The sequence below is a fragment of the Dermacentor variabilis genome, chromosome 2 (assembly GCF_050947875.1).
Source record: "Dermacentor variabilis isolate Ectoservices chromosome 2, ASM5094787v1, whole genome shotgun sequence".
NCBI lineage: Eukaryota > Metazoa > Arthropoda > Arachnida > Ixodida > Ixodidae > Dermacentor > Dermacentor variabilis.
Genome location: NC_134569.1, coordinates 100986483 through 101003527, shown reverse-complemented (window position 1 = coordinate 101003527; position 17045 = coordinate 100986483). Strand labels below are relative to the sequence as shown.

General features: G+C 44.6%; 1 protein-coding gene across 1 annotated transcript in view; it reads left to right on the top strand.

Annotated features, from left to right (window-relative positions):
• Window positions 1-7194, top strand: part of LOC142570913 (ornithine decarboxylase-like) — a 97634-nt gene extending 90440 nt beyond the window's left edge. The window contains exons 8-11 of the mRNA XM_075679213.1: window positions 923-1088; window positions 3346-3499; window positions 4252-4355; window positions 6749-7194. Of these exons, the coding sequence (XP_075535328.1) occupies window positions 923-1088; window positions 3346-3499; window positions 4252-4355; window positions 6749-7096 (772 nt within the window). The 3' untranslated portion in view covers window positions 7097-7194. The remainder of the gene's footprint in view (window positions 1-922; window positions 1089-3345; window positions 3500-4251; window positions 4356-6748) is intronic.
• The last annotated feature ends 9851 nt before the right edge of the window (window positions 7195-17045 follow it).

Genomic DNA, 17045 nt, shown 5'->3' with positions numbered 1-17045 from the left:
CGAAGTATAACACGCAAGTTCTTTTGGGCTGCTGAGCACGAGGTCGCGGGATCGAATCCCGGCCACGGCGGCCGAATTTCGATGGGGGCGAAATGCGAAAACACCCGTGTGCTTAGATTTAGGTGCACGTTAAAGAACCCCAGGTGGTCAAAATTTCCGGAGTCCTCCACTACGGCGTGCCTCATAATCAGAAAGTGGTTTTGGCACGTAAAACCCCAAATATTATTATTATTATTAACACGCAAGTTCTTAAAGATTTAACTGCGCTATCCAAAATCTGGGCACAAAGGGCTAGGCGAACGCACTTACCGATAGACGTGTCACATTGACGGAACTTTCAGACGTCGCCTCTGTGCTGTTCTGCAAGTTCCAGAAGCATTGTCTTTAACTAAATAGACCTACTATAATGTCTTGCTTGGCAAAGGCCGGTGTTCAAGTCGATACGAAGCCAGAACAGTTGTCCTGGAGTTCTACAGGAACACCAGATTTAACACTCGTCTCTGGTGCACATACTTTGCCTGTAAAGTGTTGTACTATGGGGAGAGTTCCACTTATTTTTTTCCTTTTATTTCCTACTTAGTGAAGCGGTTAAGCGTGGTGATCTTTTCGAAAAGAAATGATGCCTGCCTACCTTTCTCTTTGTGCACCGTTGATATGTTTTCATGATTGACAACAATAATACCGATTTCGTGAAGTGGATAAGAATCACCAGAAGCAGTTCCATGCTGTTAGAAACAACGAATAGGAGAACCTAAATTTTCGCACAAGCTCCACATCGCCACGGAGCAAGACAAGGAGCTACTTGCAGTAGTGCAAGAAACAAAGCGCAGTCATAAAAAAAAAATCACTAGGCACTTTTACATTTCGTAGTCGTGCAGTGTTTTACAGAAATACATAGACAAGTCGATGCCTCTTCTCACAGTTTCCATGTGGGAGCTTTCTACCAGAACCCGCGGATCTTCGCACGCACTATACAGATGGCCAAGGCTGTGTTCGATATGGCATCGGAACTTGGAATGCCCTTGACGATCCTCAACATAGGAGGTGGCTTTCCCGGGGGAGTTCGCAGCATCTACATGTACAAACAGGTGCTGTCACCGTCACCATGCCTTATTATTACCTGTCCTCCTGTGTCACAAGTTGCAGTAGAAAGTTTGAGGCATTACGTACCCCTGTTACACTATCTTTATACACAGATAAAGTACCGCCTCTCCTAGTTTTGATATTATTGCACGAGCATCGGGCCACACTAGGATGCCTCGATGTAGCGCGCCGCCGCACAGGGTGGACACACCTTGTGGCCTGCGCCGCGCCGCCATATTGCTCCGCGATCGCCATTTTGAGGAGAGTCACTTGTTGCGCCCGCTCCTTCCAGCGTTGGTAAAGCAACATTGTTGGGAAGTTTGCGAACCTGCTGTGTTGTGCGCCAGGTGCTGGGCGATTGAACTGGGTTCATTCGCAAAAACCAGCATGTCAGGGTGTTGTGTACCGCTGTGCGCTGGTTCGGCAACGAAAGGCATGCGCTGTTTTCGCTTTCTACGGGCTAAGGAACGGAGAAAAGTATGGGAGGCGAAAGTTAGGCGTAAAGACTGGAACGCTAATGATAAAACGAAGATCTGCGAGGTAAGCCACAACACCTATGCTGCTTCTTATAAGAGTATTGCACCCGTCCGATTTTAGGTACCAACATTGTGTGGTTAGAATTATGCCGCGAAGCTTGATTTTGTTTGTTTGATCACTCTTTAAGCGTTCGGCACGCCACATTATGTTTTTCGGTGACGCGAGCTGCGGCCAGATTTATCTCGATTCATCCGAGCCTCGCGCGACTATGTCGGGTTCCAGAATTTTGTTGTTATCTTTAGCATGCTACATCGAAGTTTCTTTACCCTCTTTAAATTGAGCTCGGCCGAGAGCGGCGGGCATCTTATTTATCGATGACAGCCGAGCACGTTTGCTGCTATCGCCGCCGCGACTGACACATCTTTCTTGAAGGGAAAATGGCATAAGTGAAAAGAGACACAATTGAAGCCTACTACATGGTATGCACCTTCTTAACTCTCATGCCCGAAAGCACCGAAATGCGTTCCTTTATAAAGCAGTCAATTTAGTCAAGTATTTCATCGGTTGGAGCATCCCAGTTGACCAACGCGGCCCTAGCTGCACAGTGGTCATTTCCTCTGAGATCTATGCATGGAAGCATACGCTATTTTATTTCTGTGTGCAAGAAGCGCTTGCGATTGCGAGTAAATGTGCAAGACCTTTATACACCTGAATTTGCTGGCGCAAACGCCTGCTAAACAAGAATATCGGCGGACGCTCCATTGTCCGCCATATCTGCGCTCGCCCCAATATGGCAGTCACTAAGGCAGTGTCTCCATCCACCCTGTACGGCGGCGCGCTACATCGAGGCACCCTAGGCCACACAACGTGTGAGTGGCGTCTAACGGATAGCAGGGGCGAGATCGGCGCTAGTACGCGCAAGCGTGCGCAGCACACTCCAGACTCGAGGGCGAGCCGGCGAGCGTAGTCTGCCGAGCTCGTCTCCTCAAGAGTGCACACGTCCTGTCTTTGTTATCTGTGATGCCCCATCATTAATATAGATTGGTGATAAGAATCTCACATGCGCTTCGAAACTTCCATTTTTCTTTTTCATCTTAGTTCCTGCCGCATGCGCGTGCCCATTAAAACGAAAGAAAATTTCAAAGCACGTCGTGAGCGACACATCATAGCCGTGCATGTCCTATGATTCGCAGAATAAGCAAGGGATGTATTCCCTTCAAGTAAACAGAATAGCAGACGACGCTCACACTAGAGTGTGCTTTGCGCGCTTGAGAGCACACTTTCTCCGATCTCAGAGATTATCGCTGTTATAAGGCATTTATGAGCCGTGCGGTAGACGCCAGCGTGACATTATTAAATCTCTGGGGGGCTGTACAAGAAGGTATATACAAGAACTATGGAATTACGCAAGCGCACCTTATAGCGAGGGCGCCATGGGATGAGCCTCAAAGGAAAACAAACATAAGAACACATAACGATCACTAAACCAATGAAATCACACATTTGACCTAAAGAACTAAGTGCACCTGAAACGTTTCGCACATTTCAATATAAGAGTACTTACGACACAAGGAAGTTTTGCTATAAGAACACAAACAGGCTCCCTTCATTGGTCAGCGCGCGCAGACGCTTGGTGACTGGCGCAGGTAATTCTATGAGTGCTCTTTAAAGCAACTGAAGAATTACCTTATTTCAAAAAAAAAAAAGGTGAGAATGATGGTAGGGTAATGTTGACAGAAACAATGCAGCCGACTTTCACATTGCAACACTGAGCTTCGCATACAGGTGTGCGAGTCAGTGCGGCGTGCAACCGATCAGTACTTCCCGGCATCGAGTGGAGTGCAGATTATTGCTGAGCCAGGCCAGTTCTTCGTAACGTCAGCGTATTACCTCGCTGTCCGAGTCGTCGGCAAAAGACGCAAGGATATTGTCGTTGACAGTAAGTACTCAGCCTGTTTGTTTATTTTCGGTGATCGCCTATACTTCTTCAACCATCTACAGCTTGCACAAGAACTGGACATTCACATTCTTTTTTATATCAGTTTTATATCAGCTGAACCCCAACTCATTGAGAATCACATAATTTCTTAATTTCTAAAAGCTGCCTTACGTGACTAAAGTGCTAAACGCGAATTTTCACATTGTCGACAGTGTATTTCCTAAGCGGACGCAGGCGAAATATGCTGGACATGTCCCGTGATTTATCCCGCATTGTTGGCTCTCACTTGACAGTGCAGCTGCGTATGGCAACGTGCCCACTTCAGCAATGACTTGTCGAAGTCATTGCTATGATAAAACGACTCAATTTTCTCATTGCTATTGAAATATAGTTAATCTACTTTTCCAGCAGTTTCCTTATGACACAGCCTTGACAGGATTAGAGCCATTGGACGCTACCACAACGGACCATGTCCAGCTGCTTATTGCACACTGTGGGCCAGTGTCTAGCAGTGCGCTATATCGGCGCATATTATAGCCACGAATGCCGCGTATACTTCATCATCTCCCCTATGTTTAAATTTAGTCTGCCAAGTCTTTTGTGAGTTTCGTTCATATGAACGAAAATCTTCGTGAAAGTGCTTCGTGAAACCAATCGGAGAGGGAGGCACATAGAACGTCTGCGTGTTGTTCCCGACCACGGCTGGTGCTCAGAAAATAGCTGCAGCAGATGTTTCCTCTTCTGTGCTCTAGGTGTCGTTGAGGCGCACCAAGACGTCTTTCTCAACGAGAGCAGAGACAATTGCGTTTCCCGTCATCTGTACGAGTTCTCAGACGTGAATATCGTGCCCTTAGAGGTGAGTTCATTAGCTGCTGGAAAACGTTCTTTTTATTCAGACGAGCAGAAAGCACTAAAGTTATCCTGGATGTAACAAAATATAATAAAATGGACAAACAATAAAATATTCTCTGCTTGTCCAGTATCCGGATGTGCTCAAAAATTATCGTTAGTGAACTTTCTTACGCGTTCTCTTCGTGTCATTTAAAGAAGGGCGCTTGACATGAGTCAAACCATGGCGGTCTACCAGCATCTAAACAAACAAAAACAAAGGCGGCTTGTTTTCCGCTCCTGTAAGAGTAAAGCAGTTGATGCTCTCATCGGTATGCAGGATGTATGATGTTTCTGTATGTGCTCGTACAATTTTGTTTTCCTATGCACATCTCGATGCCTTCATCAGTGGACGTTCGGTCTTACAGATGGGGAAATGACTATTTTTATTTCAAAATTTGTTCGTTTCGGATAGCATGAAGTTTAGTACATTACCAGTATAACCTGAACGAGGCTCTTAAGTGGAAGACTGTGGAGATGAGATTTCTGGTAATATTAAGAAGCATGAAAAAGCAAAAAGTTTACAGAAGCCAGGAAAAGCTATACAAGAAATTAAGTACCTTTATACAAAAACAAACAATGATGCACAAATCTACAAGCACACACGAGCAAACGATTTCACAGCCGCATAAATAAACATCACAACATATAAATAAACAAATGTTTCAGGCGCAACTTCAATTTAATGAGCCACCTGCACAATAATAGTTCCGGTCAACAGGTAATCAGCTTTGTAGTGATGATTAAGTAAATTCTCAGTGATTTTTCCTTTAATAGCTTGTAGTTTAAGTAATAAGACGTTAGAGTTAGGCGGAACAGAAATATGGAAACCGAATCTTACTATAAGGAGGTAATGAGGTGTTTCAATGAGCGATCTACAAAGCTGAGTTTCTGTAAAAGGTTACGTGTGGGAGCTGCAGAGCTCTAATGAGACACAGCAAGAGGGCACTATCTTGTGTATGGGGGGGCCATGATTTCTTCGTCTATGTTTTGCTATACAGCTTTGCAGCGCGAATTGGCATCCACGAATTTCTAGGGAGTGCTTGGTCATCAAACGTTATAATGGCAGTGTGTTTTGTGCACGAAGTGAGAAGGGCATGACCGGTCGAATCACAATAACTTGTATAGGGTAATTTTGGTGTTTTACAGTGGGAATGAATAAGGCATGTGAAACGCCGTGAATAGGTTCCGCAGGTAAAATGAATATTAGCGAACACATAGTAAAATTTAAGAGGCTTTTTAAAATCGAAGTCCGACCTAGTTAGTTAGTATTATTAAACGTGGTTAACTAAAAATTATCGCATATGGAATTATAAATGCTTATTCACATCAGCCAGAAAAATACTGCTTTTTGAGGTGAATTTAATATTTCATGGCTACTTTAATATTTGGAGTGCTGAAATGTACTTATTGTTTGAGAAAAACGTAATGAAGGTACTTATTGTTGTGATAATTTTCAGTATAATTCCGGGGCAACGATTAGTTGCGAAGCCTCCTAAGCACTGAAATAAATTTGTTGTAGTAGTGCCGTAACCGCAAATATTGAGTTAGATGAGCTAAGTGATAAGACTAGGTCATTTCTGTAAATGAAAGTGAACGAAGCCTAAAGCTTCGCAGCCCTTCAACATACCATTTATCTCGCTGCTTCACAAAACATTTGAACAAGGAGTTCTGCGCAACGACCGCCCACCAATCTTTCCAAGCATCATCTTGACGCACTAGTTTTATTTCGCCGCTCACATTTCCTTGAAGCAGTTAAACGCCGACACTGTCCACATTCTAATTCTAAGCTGAGCTACAACCTATGTTTTGATTTCATTAGTGTACCCCAAGCGGAGATATATGCTTTAGAACAACTTGAACTTCTCTTAGTTGCTATTTACTGTGTAACGTAATTCCCGCTAAGGAAACACCAGGAGAAATGTCGTTCTTCGGGTTTCTTTCACTTTCCTCGTCAATTTTTAGCGCTTAACACGTATATACGATAAGCTTAGAACCCAAACACACACAAGATATTATTGGCAGAAGAAGCTAAAGTGCTTAATTGATTTGTGGTCCAGAGTGAGAGTTCGTTGGCTGTATGAATACGTCCGATATAAGGGAGATGCTGTTGTAGTGGAAACCGCAAGTTAATGTGATATGGGGTATTACTCTTCAAGATCAAGAGTCGCTTCATGGCACCCTTGCTAAATCTTCCTCGTACTTGCCGTTGGTCATGTTGAACATCTCGGTAACACTGCTCGTCGCTTTAATCCTCTTAAGCCTCGTTTCTTACACGCGATAATTGAAACCGATAGCCCGATTAAATACCGATGTAAAGTGACACTTTTCTCTGGTTCGCTTCGTGTGTCATTACTGCAGGAGCCACGAGACCGAAGTCTGGATGTGTTGACCACGTTATGGGGTGCCACCTGTAACCCGTTGGACGTTATTGAGCCTAGAAAGCTGTTCTTTGACGTTAACGTCGACGAGTGGCTCTTAATGGACAACATGGGGGCTTACACGCTAAGCTTTGCGTGTGGCTTCAACGGAACTGGATTCCCGATGGTCCACTACATTGTCCCGCCAGATGCAGTGTCTTCTGTCCGTCAAGTGATACAGCATTCGACCCTGCGAAGCGGATACAGCCAACCGGAGAAAGCTCTCAAACAGGACTTCTTGACGAGCAAACGGGAACGTATAGGTGACCTCAGCTGTAATGGTCGTTGACCCGTGTTATCACGACTACCTTGATGAAATATACAATACATAATGAATTTTGGCTTGCGTGTTCCGTCAAGGTAGCCGTCAAAGAATGCATAACTCACCTTCAGATCTCAATAAAACGTTCCTCTTCCAATGCAACTTGTGGAGTTCCGTGTTAAATTGTTGTAATTGTTTGATTCCTACAATGTTCATAGCACTGCATCTACTTATGCTACCTGATCAGCCGTTGTGATCAAAATGTGTCCAGCCCAACACTAGCACACTTGTTAGCATTATTCAATATAAACGATTTCGTGTACTGACTTGACTGCAAGTAGGATAGTGCAGTCTAAATATATCCCTTTTCTTCACGACGTATTTCATAAAACTGCTATAACCACATACACGAAGGCAGTCAACAGATTTTTTTCCGAATTGTTTCCTCGTTCGCATGCGATTGCAATATATTGAAAAACCACTCTGAGCAAACTTAAGTTGAAGATGAACATGAGAACATAGCTGCACTTAGTATCAGGCCCCATATGCAGTTAAAGAAGCTGTACTTTAGAGTAACTTGACCTTCCCTTACGTGCTGAAATATTCTACATGAAATGGACGCATTTTGTATAAAAGAACAAATCACAAAGAGCAAAAACAGCAAATCCCATAGGTTTACCTACACAGGTTCAATACAGATTAATGGCTCGGTTTCTCAGTAATGGTGTATCTGTGCAGCCAATGTTTATGTAGCCTACTAAAGATATGAGGAGCATCATTAATTTTTCCTAACGACCCTGGATCCTTTGTTACTCTCAAAAACTAATACAAGTCACTAATGTGATTTAACGAATATCTTCACTGCTTCTTATAGACACAATCTGTTTAGACTTTCAAGTAATCTTTCAAAACTCGATTTTCGTTAATTTCATGGTAATATGCTGATTATTAGAAGCAGAATTATATGAAGATAAAAGTTTCACTTCATAAGTTTCGCACCGAATCTCGAGCACGAGTACTTCAGTGTGACGTCCTACGTTTTCTTTTCTTATCTATATGGAATTTTGGCCTTGTGTAAAAAGTCGTGGATCTTGATAAGTTCAGTCGTGAGCTTTCTTTTTTTTTTAGAATACAATGTAGTTCATCTTTATTAAAAGAAGTAACCAGGCTGAAGTAGGCGCCTGCAAAATGTATCGTCTCACGGAAAGCTGGTGCGGGAAATTCAAGGTGGCGTCATGATCGCTCCCATGCTATCCCGTTTTTCCGGCTTGTAAGACCTTTTCCGATGATAAGGCATGCTTTTTTGATATCGTAGGAGGGTCATTTACTACAACTCATGTTCCTTTTTTTTAGTGACACTTTAAATCTGCCAGCATATATTAAGCTTGTAGTCTTGGCGTTGTTTTGCTTTATATCAGTTCTCTTCCATAATAACTTTCGATAAGAACAAAAGGCTCCACCCATAAAGGCCTACATACACCACCATGCATCGAAATAAGAATCGCAGGTTTCGAAACGAGTCGACTAGCCTACGTAATGTAGACTGTTTTAACACTCCTTGGCATCACGCCCGCAGAGCACACCAATATTATATTTAAGGGTGAGGAATTTCTTTCTACTCCCTGAACTAAGGACCAAAGAAAGCACGTCTTCTGATTATAGCAAAAAATACGATCTCAAGACTGATTTCGGTACAGCCAACAGCGATAAGCACTTCTGTGCAACTGAAAGATACAGAATATAAGCAGTAAGTAAACGTTTTAGCATTTTCGTTCTTATATAGAAAGTGCATATTATGGCGCGTACTGGTGAAACGTTCTTCGTCAGGACGTCCTTCTCCGAGGAAAATGGCGACAATCTTAGCTTGAATACCTTATAGGGACCAAGCGTCCTGTAACGTAAAACGGCTGCAATCTCTTTGAATTCCAATCCCCTGACGTCAAATCGACTTAATTCGACGTAGCATCGGGCAGTGATTCGCAGAGTTGTTTGAATAATCCAATCAAACGCTCTACTCGTTTGGAGGCGCCGTCAGTTTTGTTTACTTTCAAGCCAGTGGCATTGCCTACCTTGACAGGTTCTTATATATTTGGCTGACAATAGGTAATGAACCCGCAGAAGTGGCGAAGGATTCGTTAGTGTCGAGCTAGGGAAGTGAAATTAGTTAACCAAAGAAGGAGTGTGGGCGTGGGCGTCCGCGTGTGGCCTTCTTCCCGTTACCCCGTTACTTAGCTTGCGGTGGTTGGTCTAAACCGGGACAGTGAGCAATGGAAGAACATAAGTGCCACTAAAACCGCAAAAATGAAACCTCAGTGAAGAAAAGTTGCCAACGCGATGTCGAATACGTGTCGAAATGGCTCGACAATGTTAGACTGCCACGCAAAAATTTGTGTTATACACAAACAAATACATTTTCCCCGGCTGTAGCAAATAGCCAGGACTGGAGTGATCGATTGGCCCACATCTTGAAGTCCTTAAGGAACGGGGTAGTTTCCGGCGATTGCGAAAATACAATGATGATTAAAATGTTTGGAATATTGATGTACCTTTAATGCGTATAGGTCACTATGACGTGGTGAGTTTTCGTGGCTTTGTGACGTCGCGCGACAGACAGGCGAAGTGGGCGCAGCCCAGAAAGGTTTTGACCAAAAACGAAAGGCTATTGGTGAGAAAGGGGTAGGACTGGAAAGAAATGTTTTGTTTGGTCTAATGCATGAGCAGTACGCCCACGTCATATCAGTTCAGGAGTGTTAGCGGGTTTCGTGACGTCCGTGACAGACAGGCTAAGTGGGACTTTTTCGGAAGATATTTGGGCAATCGTGGATTGCAGAGATGGAATAAACACCGTTTGGAATAGCTTTACGTTGTAGCGACGCAGGTTGGTCTTGCTTCCAAGTACTCGAGAAGGAATCTTAGTTCAGGCCCTTCTCACTGCTGGTTGCGTCTGAGTTTCTAGATCACGGTGACGTGGAATTCTTGCAGTCTGAGGCTCCACCACGTGAGGCGGCCTGAAGGTAACGCCAGAGTCGACAGAATGGCGAACAGAGAGCAGCACAAACTGCAGCTCACCGCCGATGCCGGGGAGAAAGTTCGACTTGCGGTTGTCGAATGAGCGAGGCCATGAGGTTTCACCGAAAGAATCGCGCACATTAGCCTCCCCATAGCGTTTCGGACCGGGGATCCGAAAGTGTGAGATCTTCAGTCACCGTGGAGGAATGATGGAACGTGCGACTCGCCGTGACATCCAGGACGTTTTAAACACACACGTATAAATAAAGTTTTGTACAAGAACTACGCAGGAATACTGAACACAAGATACGTACAAGTTGCTGATCCTTTTCACGAAGCGTACCCCTCCTCTTTTCACCCCTCTGTCGTCCTGTTTCCGACGCCATCCCCTAATAAGGCGTTAGGAGAAGAATGACATAACCACCCGCCAATTTGGAGATTAGGGGGCCCTTTCCTCGCAGGACGGAGAGGCTCTAAACATGCGTTCATCATGTGCTCAAACTGGGAAAGAGTGAAGCACAATGACCCTGTCTCCGACGCGGACCTGGCAGGCTAGGGCTCAGGTCACGTGAAAAAATGTCCCCTAGTAGATTTCCCGAAACCGTACTTGCGGCGTCCAACTGTTTCCTATAAATAATCGCAGTTGGAGATGGCTATTACGAGGTCGCTATCTTGTCGCGTTCTCCATGCACCACTGGTTTATCGGGGTAAACAGCCGATAACAACAGTGTTTAATATACGAGCTCAGATGAGGGTGTTCATGCAGCTAGTGCTGTGACCGTGCTGTCCGTATTTCGCAAGCCTGATTTTTCCCCCTATGCTATTAGCTGGAGGGGGCCCACTGCCTCATCTATGACATGTAACAGAATATAACCAGAGCGAAGTCTTGCACGGACGGCATAGTTTCACGTTGGGCAAGTGGTTCGCTTTCTGAACCACAAAGGCAATTCCATTGTTAAATCGACTGAACGTTTTCGGGCCTGCTCTCGCCGCCACAGCAATCTATACTCGGCTGCTTCCAGAAAGGTATCGTACATGATTCTTTCAGCTTTTTGGTGCTTTCAAACTTCTCAAAGTTCTTGACCCAATTCGTGCCAGCCAGAATGAATTACACAGTCTTCGGGAATATTACAATGCGGCCGGGCTGATATGACGAGGGCCGAAAAGCCTGCTGCAGAAGGAAAAAAAAATATATTTATTTCTGAAGCCAGTTGTACAATGTGCTCAGATTTTATGTTCGCTTCTATCGACTTGAAACGGCTTTATAATCATTCAGAGGGGTTCCTGGCTGAAACTGTATGTAACGAAAACATCTTACACTTTTATCTCTTATATATTTGCAACGGTATGTCTTATTTGTTTTACTTTAGTATTGTTGTTTAGTGGAAAGAAGCTATTAGTCGATCATGCCTGTTTCGCTGCAGATGACGCCGTCGTGGCAACACGCACGACGTGATCGGGGACCAATTTTGTCTGTCTTTCGGAGTTCAATATAGGCATAGCTGGGCAGTACATCTGTCGATCCGAGTGGGAGTGGTCGCATTTGAGAGAGCCCATTCATCCATAGCAGATATAATCCATGAAACTCAAACATGTGCTCATGAGGAGCTGTAAGGCCTACAAGTGTGCAATTTTTTCCAGAAATTTCACGCTTCCTCATTTGTGGTGCCTCTGCGCTTAAGACGCAGTCACCAGGATGGCGTGCAGTGACTCGGGCAGAAAGATAGAGCGATGACAAGTTGCTGTCACCACCTTTTACCACTGCAGGCCCACTGCGAATAGGGAGCGAGCACGACTGTGAGATTACGCTGCTGGGTTCCCACGAGCTGTATCATAATTTATTCACGTAAGCGGCTGAGGGCATGAATAAGTGTCATGCGCTTTATTTGACATCGTTTTGTAGGAGAAAGAACACATTCGTAGATCATGCACTGAACTCGCCCGTTTCCCCTCGTGTGAATAGCTTAGCACGCAACAATGATTTTAGTTTTATTTCTTTGTCTGGCGTCTTTTCTATGCTTCTGAATATTAAAACAAAATCATCTCCTGGGCCTGATAACCTACCAAACGTGTTTCTTCACAGGTACGCTGAAATGCTATCTCGCTTTCTCGTAATCATCTTTCGTGCATCCCTTTCATCGGCGGTGCTTCCTAACGACTGGCTTTCTGCTCGTATTGTTCCGATACTAAAAACAGGCGATCCATCACTAGTGGCAAACTATCGTCCCATTTCACTAACCTCATCTTGTTGCAAACTTTTAGAACATATTATTGCTTCTGAAATCAATAAATTTCTCGACGATAGAGCCATTCTATCTCCTATGCAACATGGGTTTCGAAAGGGCCTCTCCCCTGTAACCCAATTAACCACTGTAGTTCACAGTCTCGCTAGCACTATCGACAAATCAGGGCAAACTGACATCATATTCTTGGACTTCAGGAAAGCATTTGATCTTGTATCGCACGCAAAGCTAATAGAAAAACTTGAACATTTCAACATTCCTTCACATCTCGTAAATCGGATTCGCGCTTATATTTCTAACCGTACGCAATTCGTAGTAGTTGATAATTGCTCTTCCAGCACCCTTCCTGTCACTTCTGGTGTTCCTCAGGGTAGTGTTCTTGGACCATTATTATTTAACATATATATTAATGACATTGTAGACATTGTTACTCAACCCGTGCAAATAAAAATGTTTGCTGATGACTGCCTCCTCTTTAATGAGATCACTTGCCGACAAGATCAAGTTATTCTAAACTCTAACCTTCAAGACATACTAGCTTGGTGTGCGCGCTGGGATATGCAGCTTAACATTGATAAAACAGTATTTATGAAGATCACTAGAAAAATTAATAAATTGTCGTTTACCTATAGCCTAGCATCCGAACCTCTTACGGAGGTGAATGAATATAAATACCTCGGTGTTACAATAACCAGTAACCTTAGTTGGAACTCGCACATCTCCCATCTTTGCGACTCGGCTTTTAAGAAGCTTTGCTACCTCAGGCATAAATTAAAACACGCTCCTTCTGAAACCCGTCTTATCGCCTACACCTCTCTTGTCCGTCCTAAGCTCGAGTATGCAGCTATTGTATGGGATCCCTATACTAAATCTAACATCGATGCGCTAGAAATGATACAACGTAAAGCAGTAAGGTTCATCTTCTCTTAATATTGCTCAAGTGATTCTCCAACTCAGTTAATGGCTGAACACAATATTCAGTGTTTGCAACTAAGAAGAAAAATTCACAGGCTTAAATTTCTCTTCTTGCTGAGTAACAATAAACTATCTCTTTCTCCCGAACCTTACGTAACACCCCTTACTGCCCGCCGAACTAGACATCGCCACGCTGCATCATTAACGCCTTATAATGGCAGAACCAATGTCTTTATGTCTTTCTTTTTCCCTCGAACAGTAACGGAATGGAGCAGCCTACCCTATAACAAACTTCTAAGCACTGACTCAATAGCGTCTATTACTATCTAATATTAGTGCTTGTTCTTACGAAATCTCGTTTCAATTTGTATCGTTGTGCAATATTTATTGATTTGCGCGTTGTAGTAATTTTGAATTATGCACTCCTCCTTTTTTTTCTATTACATTTCCTGTGCTTTGAAATTGTGCTTGTGAAAGCGCGTTTCAATTTGTATCTGCCACTCTCTATGAATTATTTAGAGGTGCTTTACTCATTATGTAATTGTACTTTCTATTACATTTTTCCGGAGCTTTTTTTTTTACTCCTTCGTGAATCTATTGTGTTTTCTTTTTGTATGTACCTTTCCCCTCCTGCCTGGGCCTTCTAAGGCCTGCAGTATTCCTAAATAAATAAATAAAAAATAAAATAAACAGACATTACAGAGGGGAGTGGTATAAAATACGGAAAAACAACGATATTTTAACTACAAGAAGCAGCCCAATGTTTCTAATTAAGCAATAATATTTATGAAGAGGCAGAATACATGTTACAAAACATACTATATATACAAAGAAGCAGTCCATTGTTTCCAATTATACAATAATAGGTATATAGATGCACAATACAAGATGTTACCTAATGTAAAGTGTAGGCTTCAGTAAATTTCGGATAATAATACTATTGTTTACAAATGAGCCTTTCTGCTATTTGAATTTGATAATTTAATGAAGGATAAATAAATAAATCATGAAAATAAAACGGGATATATTAATAAAGTCATCTTTATGTGTTACATATGTAATTACATATGGCATAACGAAAGTTCTTATGGCTGCACCACAACATGTGTTCCAAGTGAGTGTCCCGTGATACTGTATGAAGTGAACCAAAGATCAGGAAGCTTGGGGGAACTTCCAAAAGCATTTTGGCGCCCCTTCCTGCGTTTCGCGTCGCCGTTGTACCTCGCCGTAACCAGCCCCATAGCCGTGGCCAGCGCGCTGCTCTAGCTCCGCGTGCTCCTGGTGCTTTCTCTCGCGCACCGCGCGAGCCTTGCTCTCTTCACTCCCCTTCCATTGCCACCCCTGTGCGCAGGCTCGGTGTCGGCTGATCTCGATGATGTGCTGCTGCCCAAGCCGAACGCATGCCGCCGCCGTTCACCACTACGTGTACCCCTTGCCCCCCTCCTCCGTGACGGTGATCGCGCAAGAGCGCGCGGTGTTCTCCGGTTGCCGAAGCGCCGGCTCGGTATCAGCGGATCAAGGTGCGCGCCTCCCAAGCCGAAACGCAGAGCTACCTTCAGTGGACTCGCTAGAAGCGTCAGCCGCGTCATTCAGTCACTGCCATCTCTTCGCCGCGCAACGGTCCTGTGCGCCGACGCGCTGCCTCCCGCGACCTCCCGATAACCGAGGCAGTTGCGCCAAGCTACGCTCCGTTTGCGGCGGCTGTTTACGAAATGTTCCGTACGAGACGGATTGTCCGAGGCTCACAGACGGTTTATATTATAATGTAATACATCTGCCCATATAAAAAGTCTATTCTAGCCAGTCCTTTCTGAGCCATGAGCGAGGCAACCAGTCGAAGTTCACCGTCTGTCGCTGGTCCTGTCTGCTCACTGTATGCCGCAGAGGCCCAGCGCCGTCGCCGCCTGAATCCAGAGGAGCGCTACGCCGAACCAGGCATTGGTGCAGCAAGTCGAGCATATATCCATCTATTACTGCGACGACAAAGCTTCCTTCATGACAATCAAGAACTGGGAATGGAGTGTTTCTTGAAGCAGGAATATGTGTGATGTACAAAAAGTTGTTTGTAACTGGACACACATGTCTTGCTCGAATTATTTGTCTCAACATATCGAAAAGCCGAAATGGCTGAAGAGCTGCACTCAAATTTCGCATGAGGAATTATCGTAATTGTCCGCCATTTTTTGGTTGAATTATCCAGTTCGGAGGTCGTAACGTCTTCTCCAATGGATGTCACGAGCAAAGTGATGCACTGCCATCTCCTAGATTCGCACGAAAACGAAATTACGACAGACATCTGACGATGACTGCCGATGGTAATGCGAATAGCAATCGAGCAATGTAGCGACAGATAATATTTCTAAAGGTGCGTTTATCGGCTTCATGTCACATAATGCGACGTCGTCCCACTTTGCTAGGGCAGCCGCTTGCCAAGGTCATTCATGAACATACCGACATGATAAGGAATGTATGAAGTCGACGCAGCGACGATGGAATGGTGATGAAGGAAGGATATCGATCGAATAACAAAGGCGTGTTGCAACGACTGCGTCAACAATGATATGTTATTTAAAATACGACGAGGGTATAACGACGACAATGTCATGACGACGACGTGAGGACAATGATGACGACGACTGCACGATGACGACGACGACTGCACGATGGCAGGACAATGACGGTATGACGATAACCGGATGAAGAAGCGGGAACGACGACGATAGCCCGACCAAGACGGCAACATGATGACAGCGTGACAACGAATGCATGATAGCGTCTTTGTGTCGATGACGCAATAAGAGCGGCATGACAACGGCAGAATAATCATGATTGAATCACGAGAGCATCATTACGATAGAATGGCCAGCAAGGAATGACAACGATGGATCAACGAAGGTGGTATGACAACAAATGCATGAAGACAAATTTGTCACGACGATGGCACGACAACGGCATGAGGACCACGGAATGACGACAAATGTATGATGACAAGGGTCTGCCGATGGCTCTGTCACGAAACCTGTATGATGACGATGGTTTGACGACGAGGGCATGTCTAGAGCCGGATAATGTAACAAAATGACGATGACAGCACGGCAACGAGTGCATCACGACGATGGTCTAATAATGGAGGCACGATAGCGCTTCTCCGACGATGACGGCAGGACAAGGGTGCATAATCGCGACTAAACGGGCACAGTATGATTGCAATTCAATTAAGAAAAAGCACTCAGGTCAATGGAACGAAGAATACAATAGGAGGACAACTGCTTGACGACAGTGGGATGACGATACTGAAGGACAATGATAAAACAACACCGTGAGGCGAAGGCATAACCACGACTGTGTGACGACGATGACGTGATAATGACGGCATGAAGAGAGTCGGATGACAAAGTTTGAATGACGAAGTGCAACGACCACGGCCTCATCAGGACCCCGAACCACCACCTAGTTGCCTAAGCTATCAGGCAATGTGGACCACTGGGTCAGTAGACGAGAGTCAGATCGCGAAGCTGCAGTAACGGCGATTCAACGACCACTACGGCATTGCTATGGCGGCGTGACAACGAATGCACGACTAGGATGGCATGAAGAGTGTCGGATGACAGAGCTGGAAAGACCGCGACGCAACGGGCACGAAGGCATTGCGATTACGAGCCCGTACCTAGTGGCCAAACTATTGGACAACTTGGTCCACTGGCCCTTCATAGAAGCGATGGGATGACGAGAGTAAGATATCACGAAGCTGGAATGACGAGACTGGAACGACTACGCCACGTCACGACTAGGAGCACACACCGAGTGGC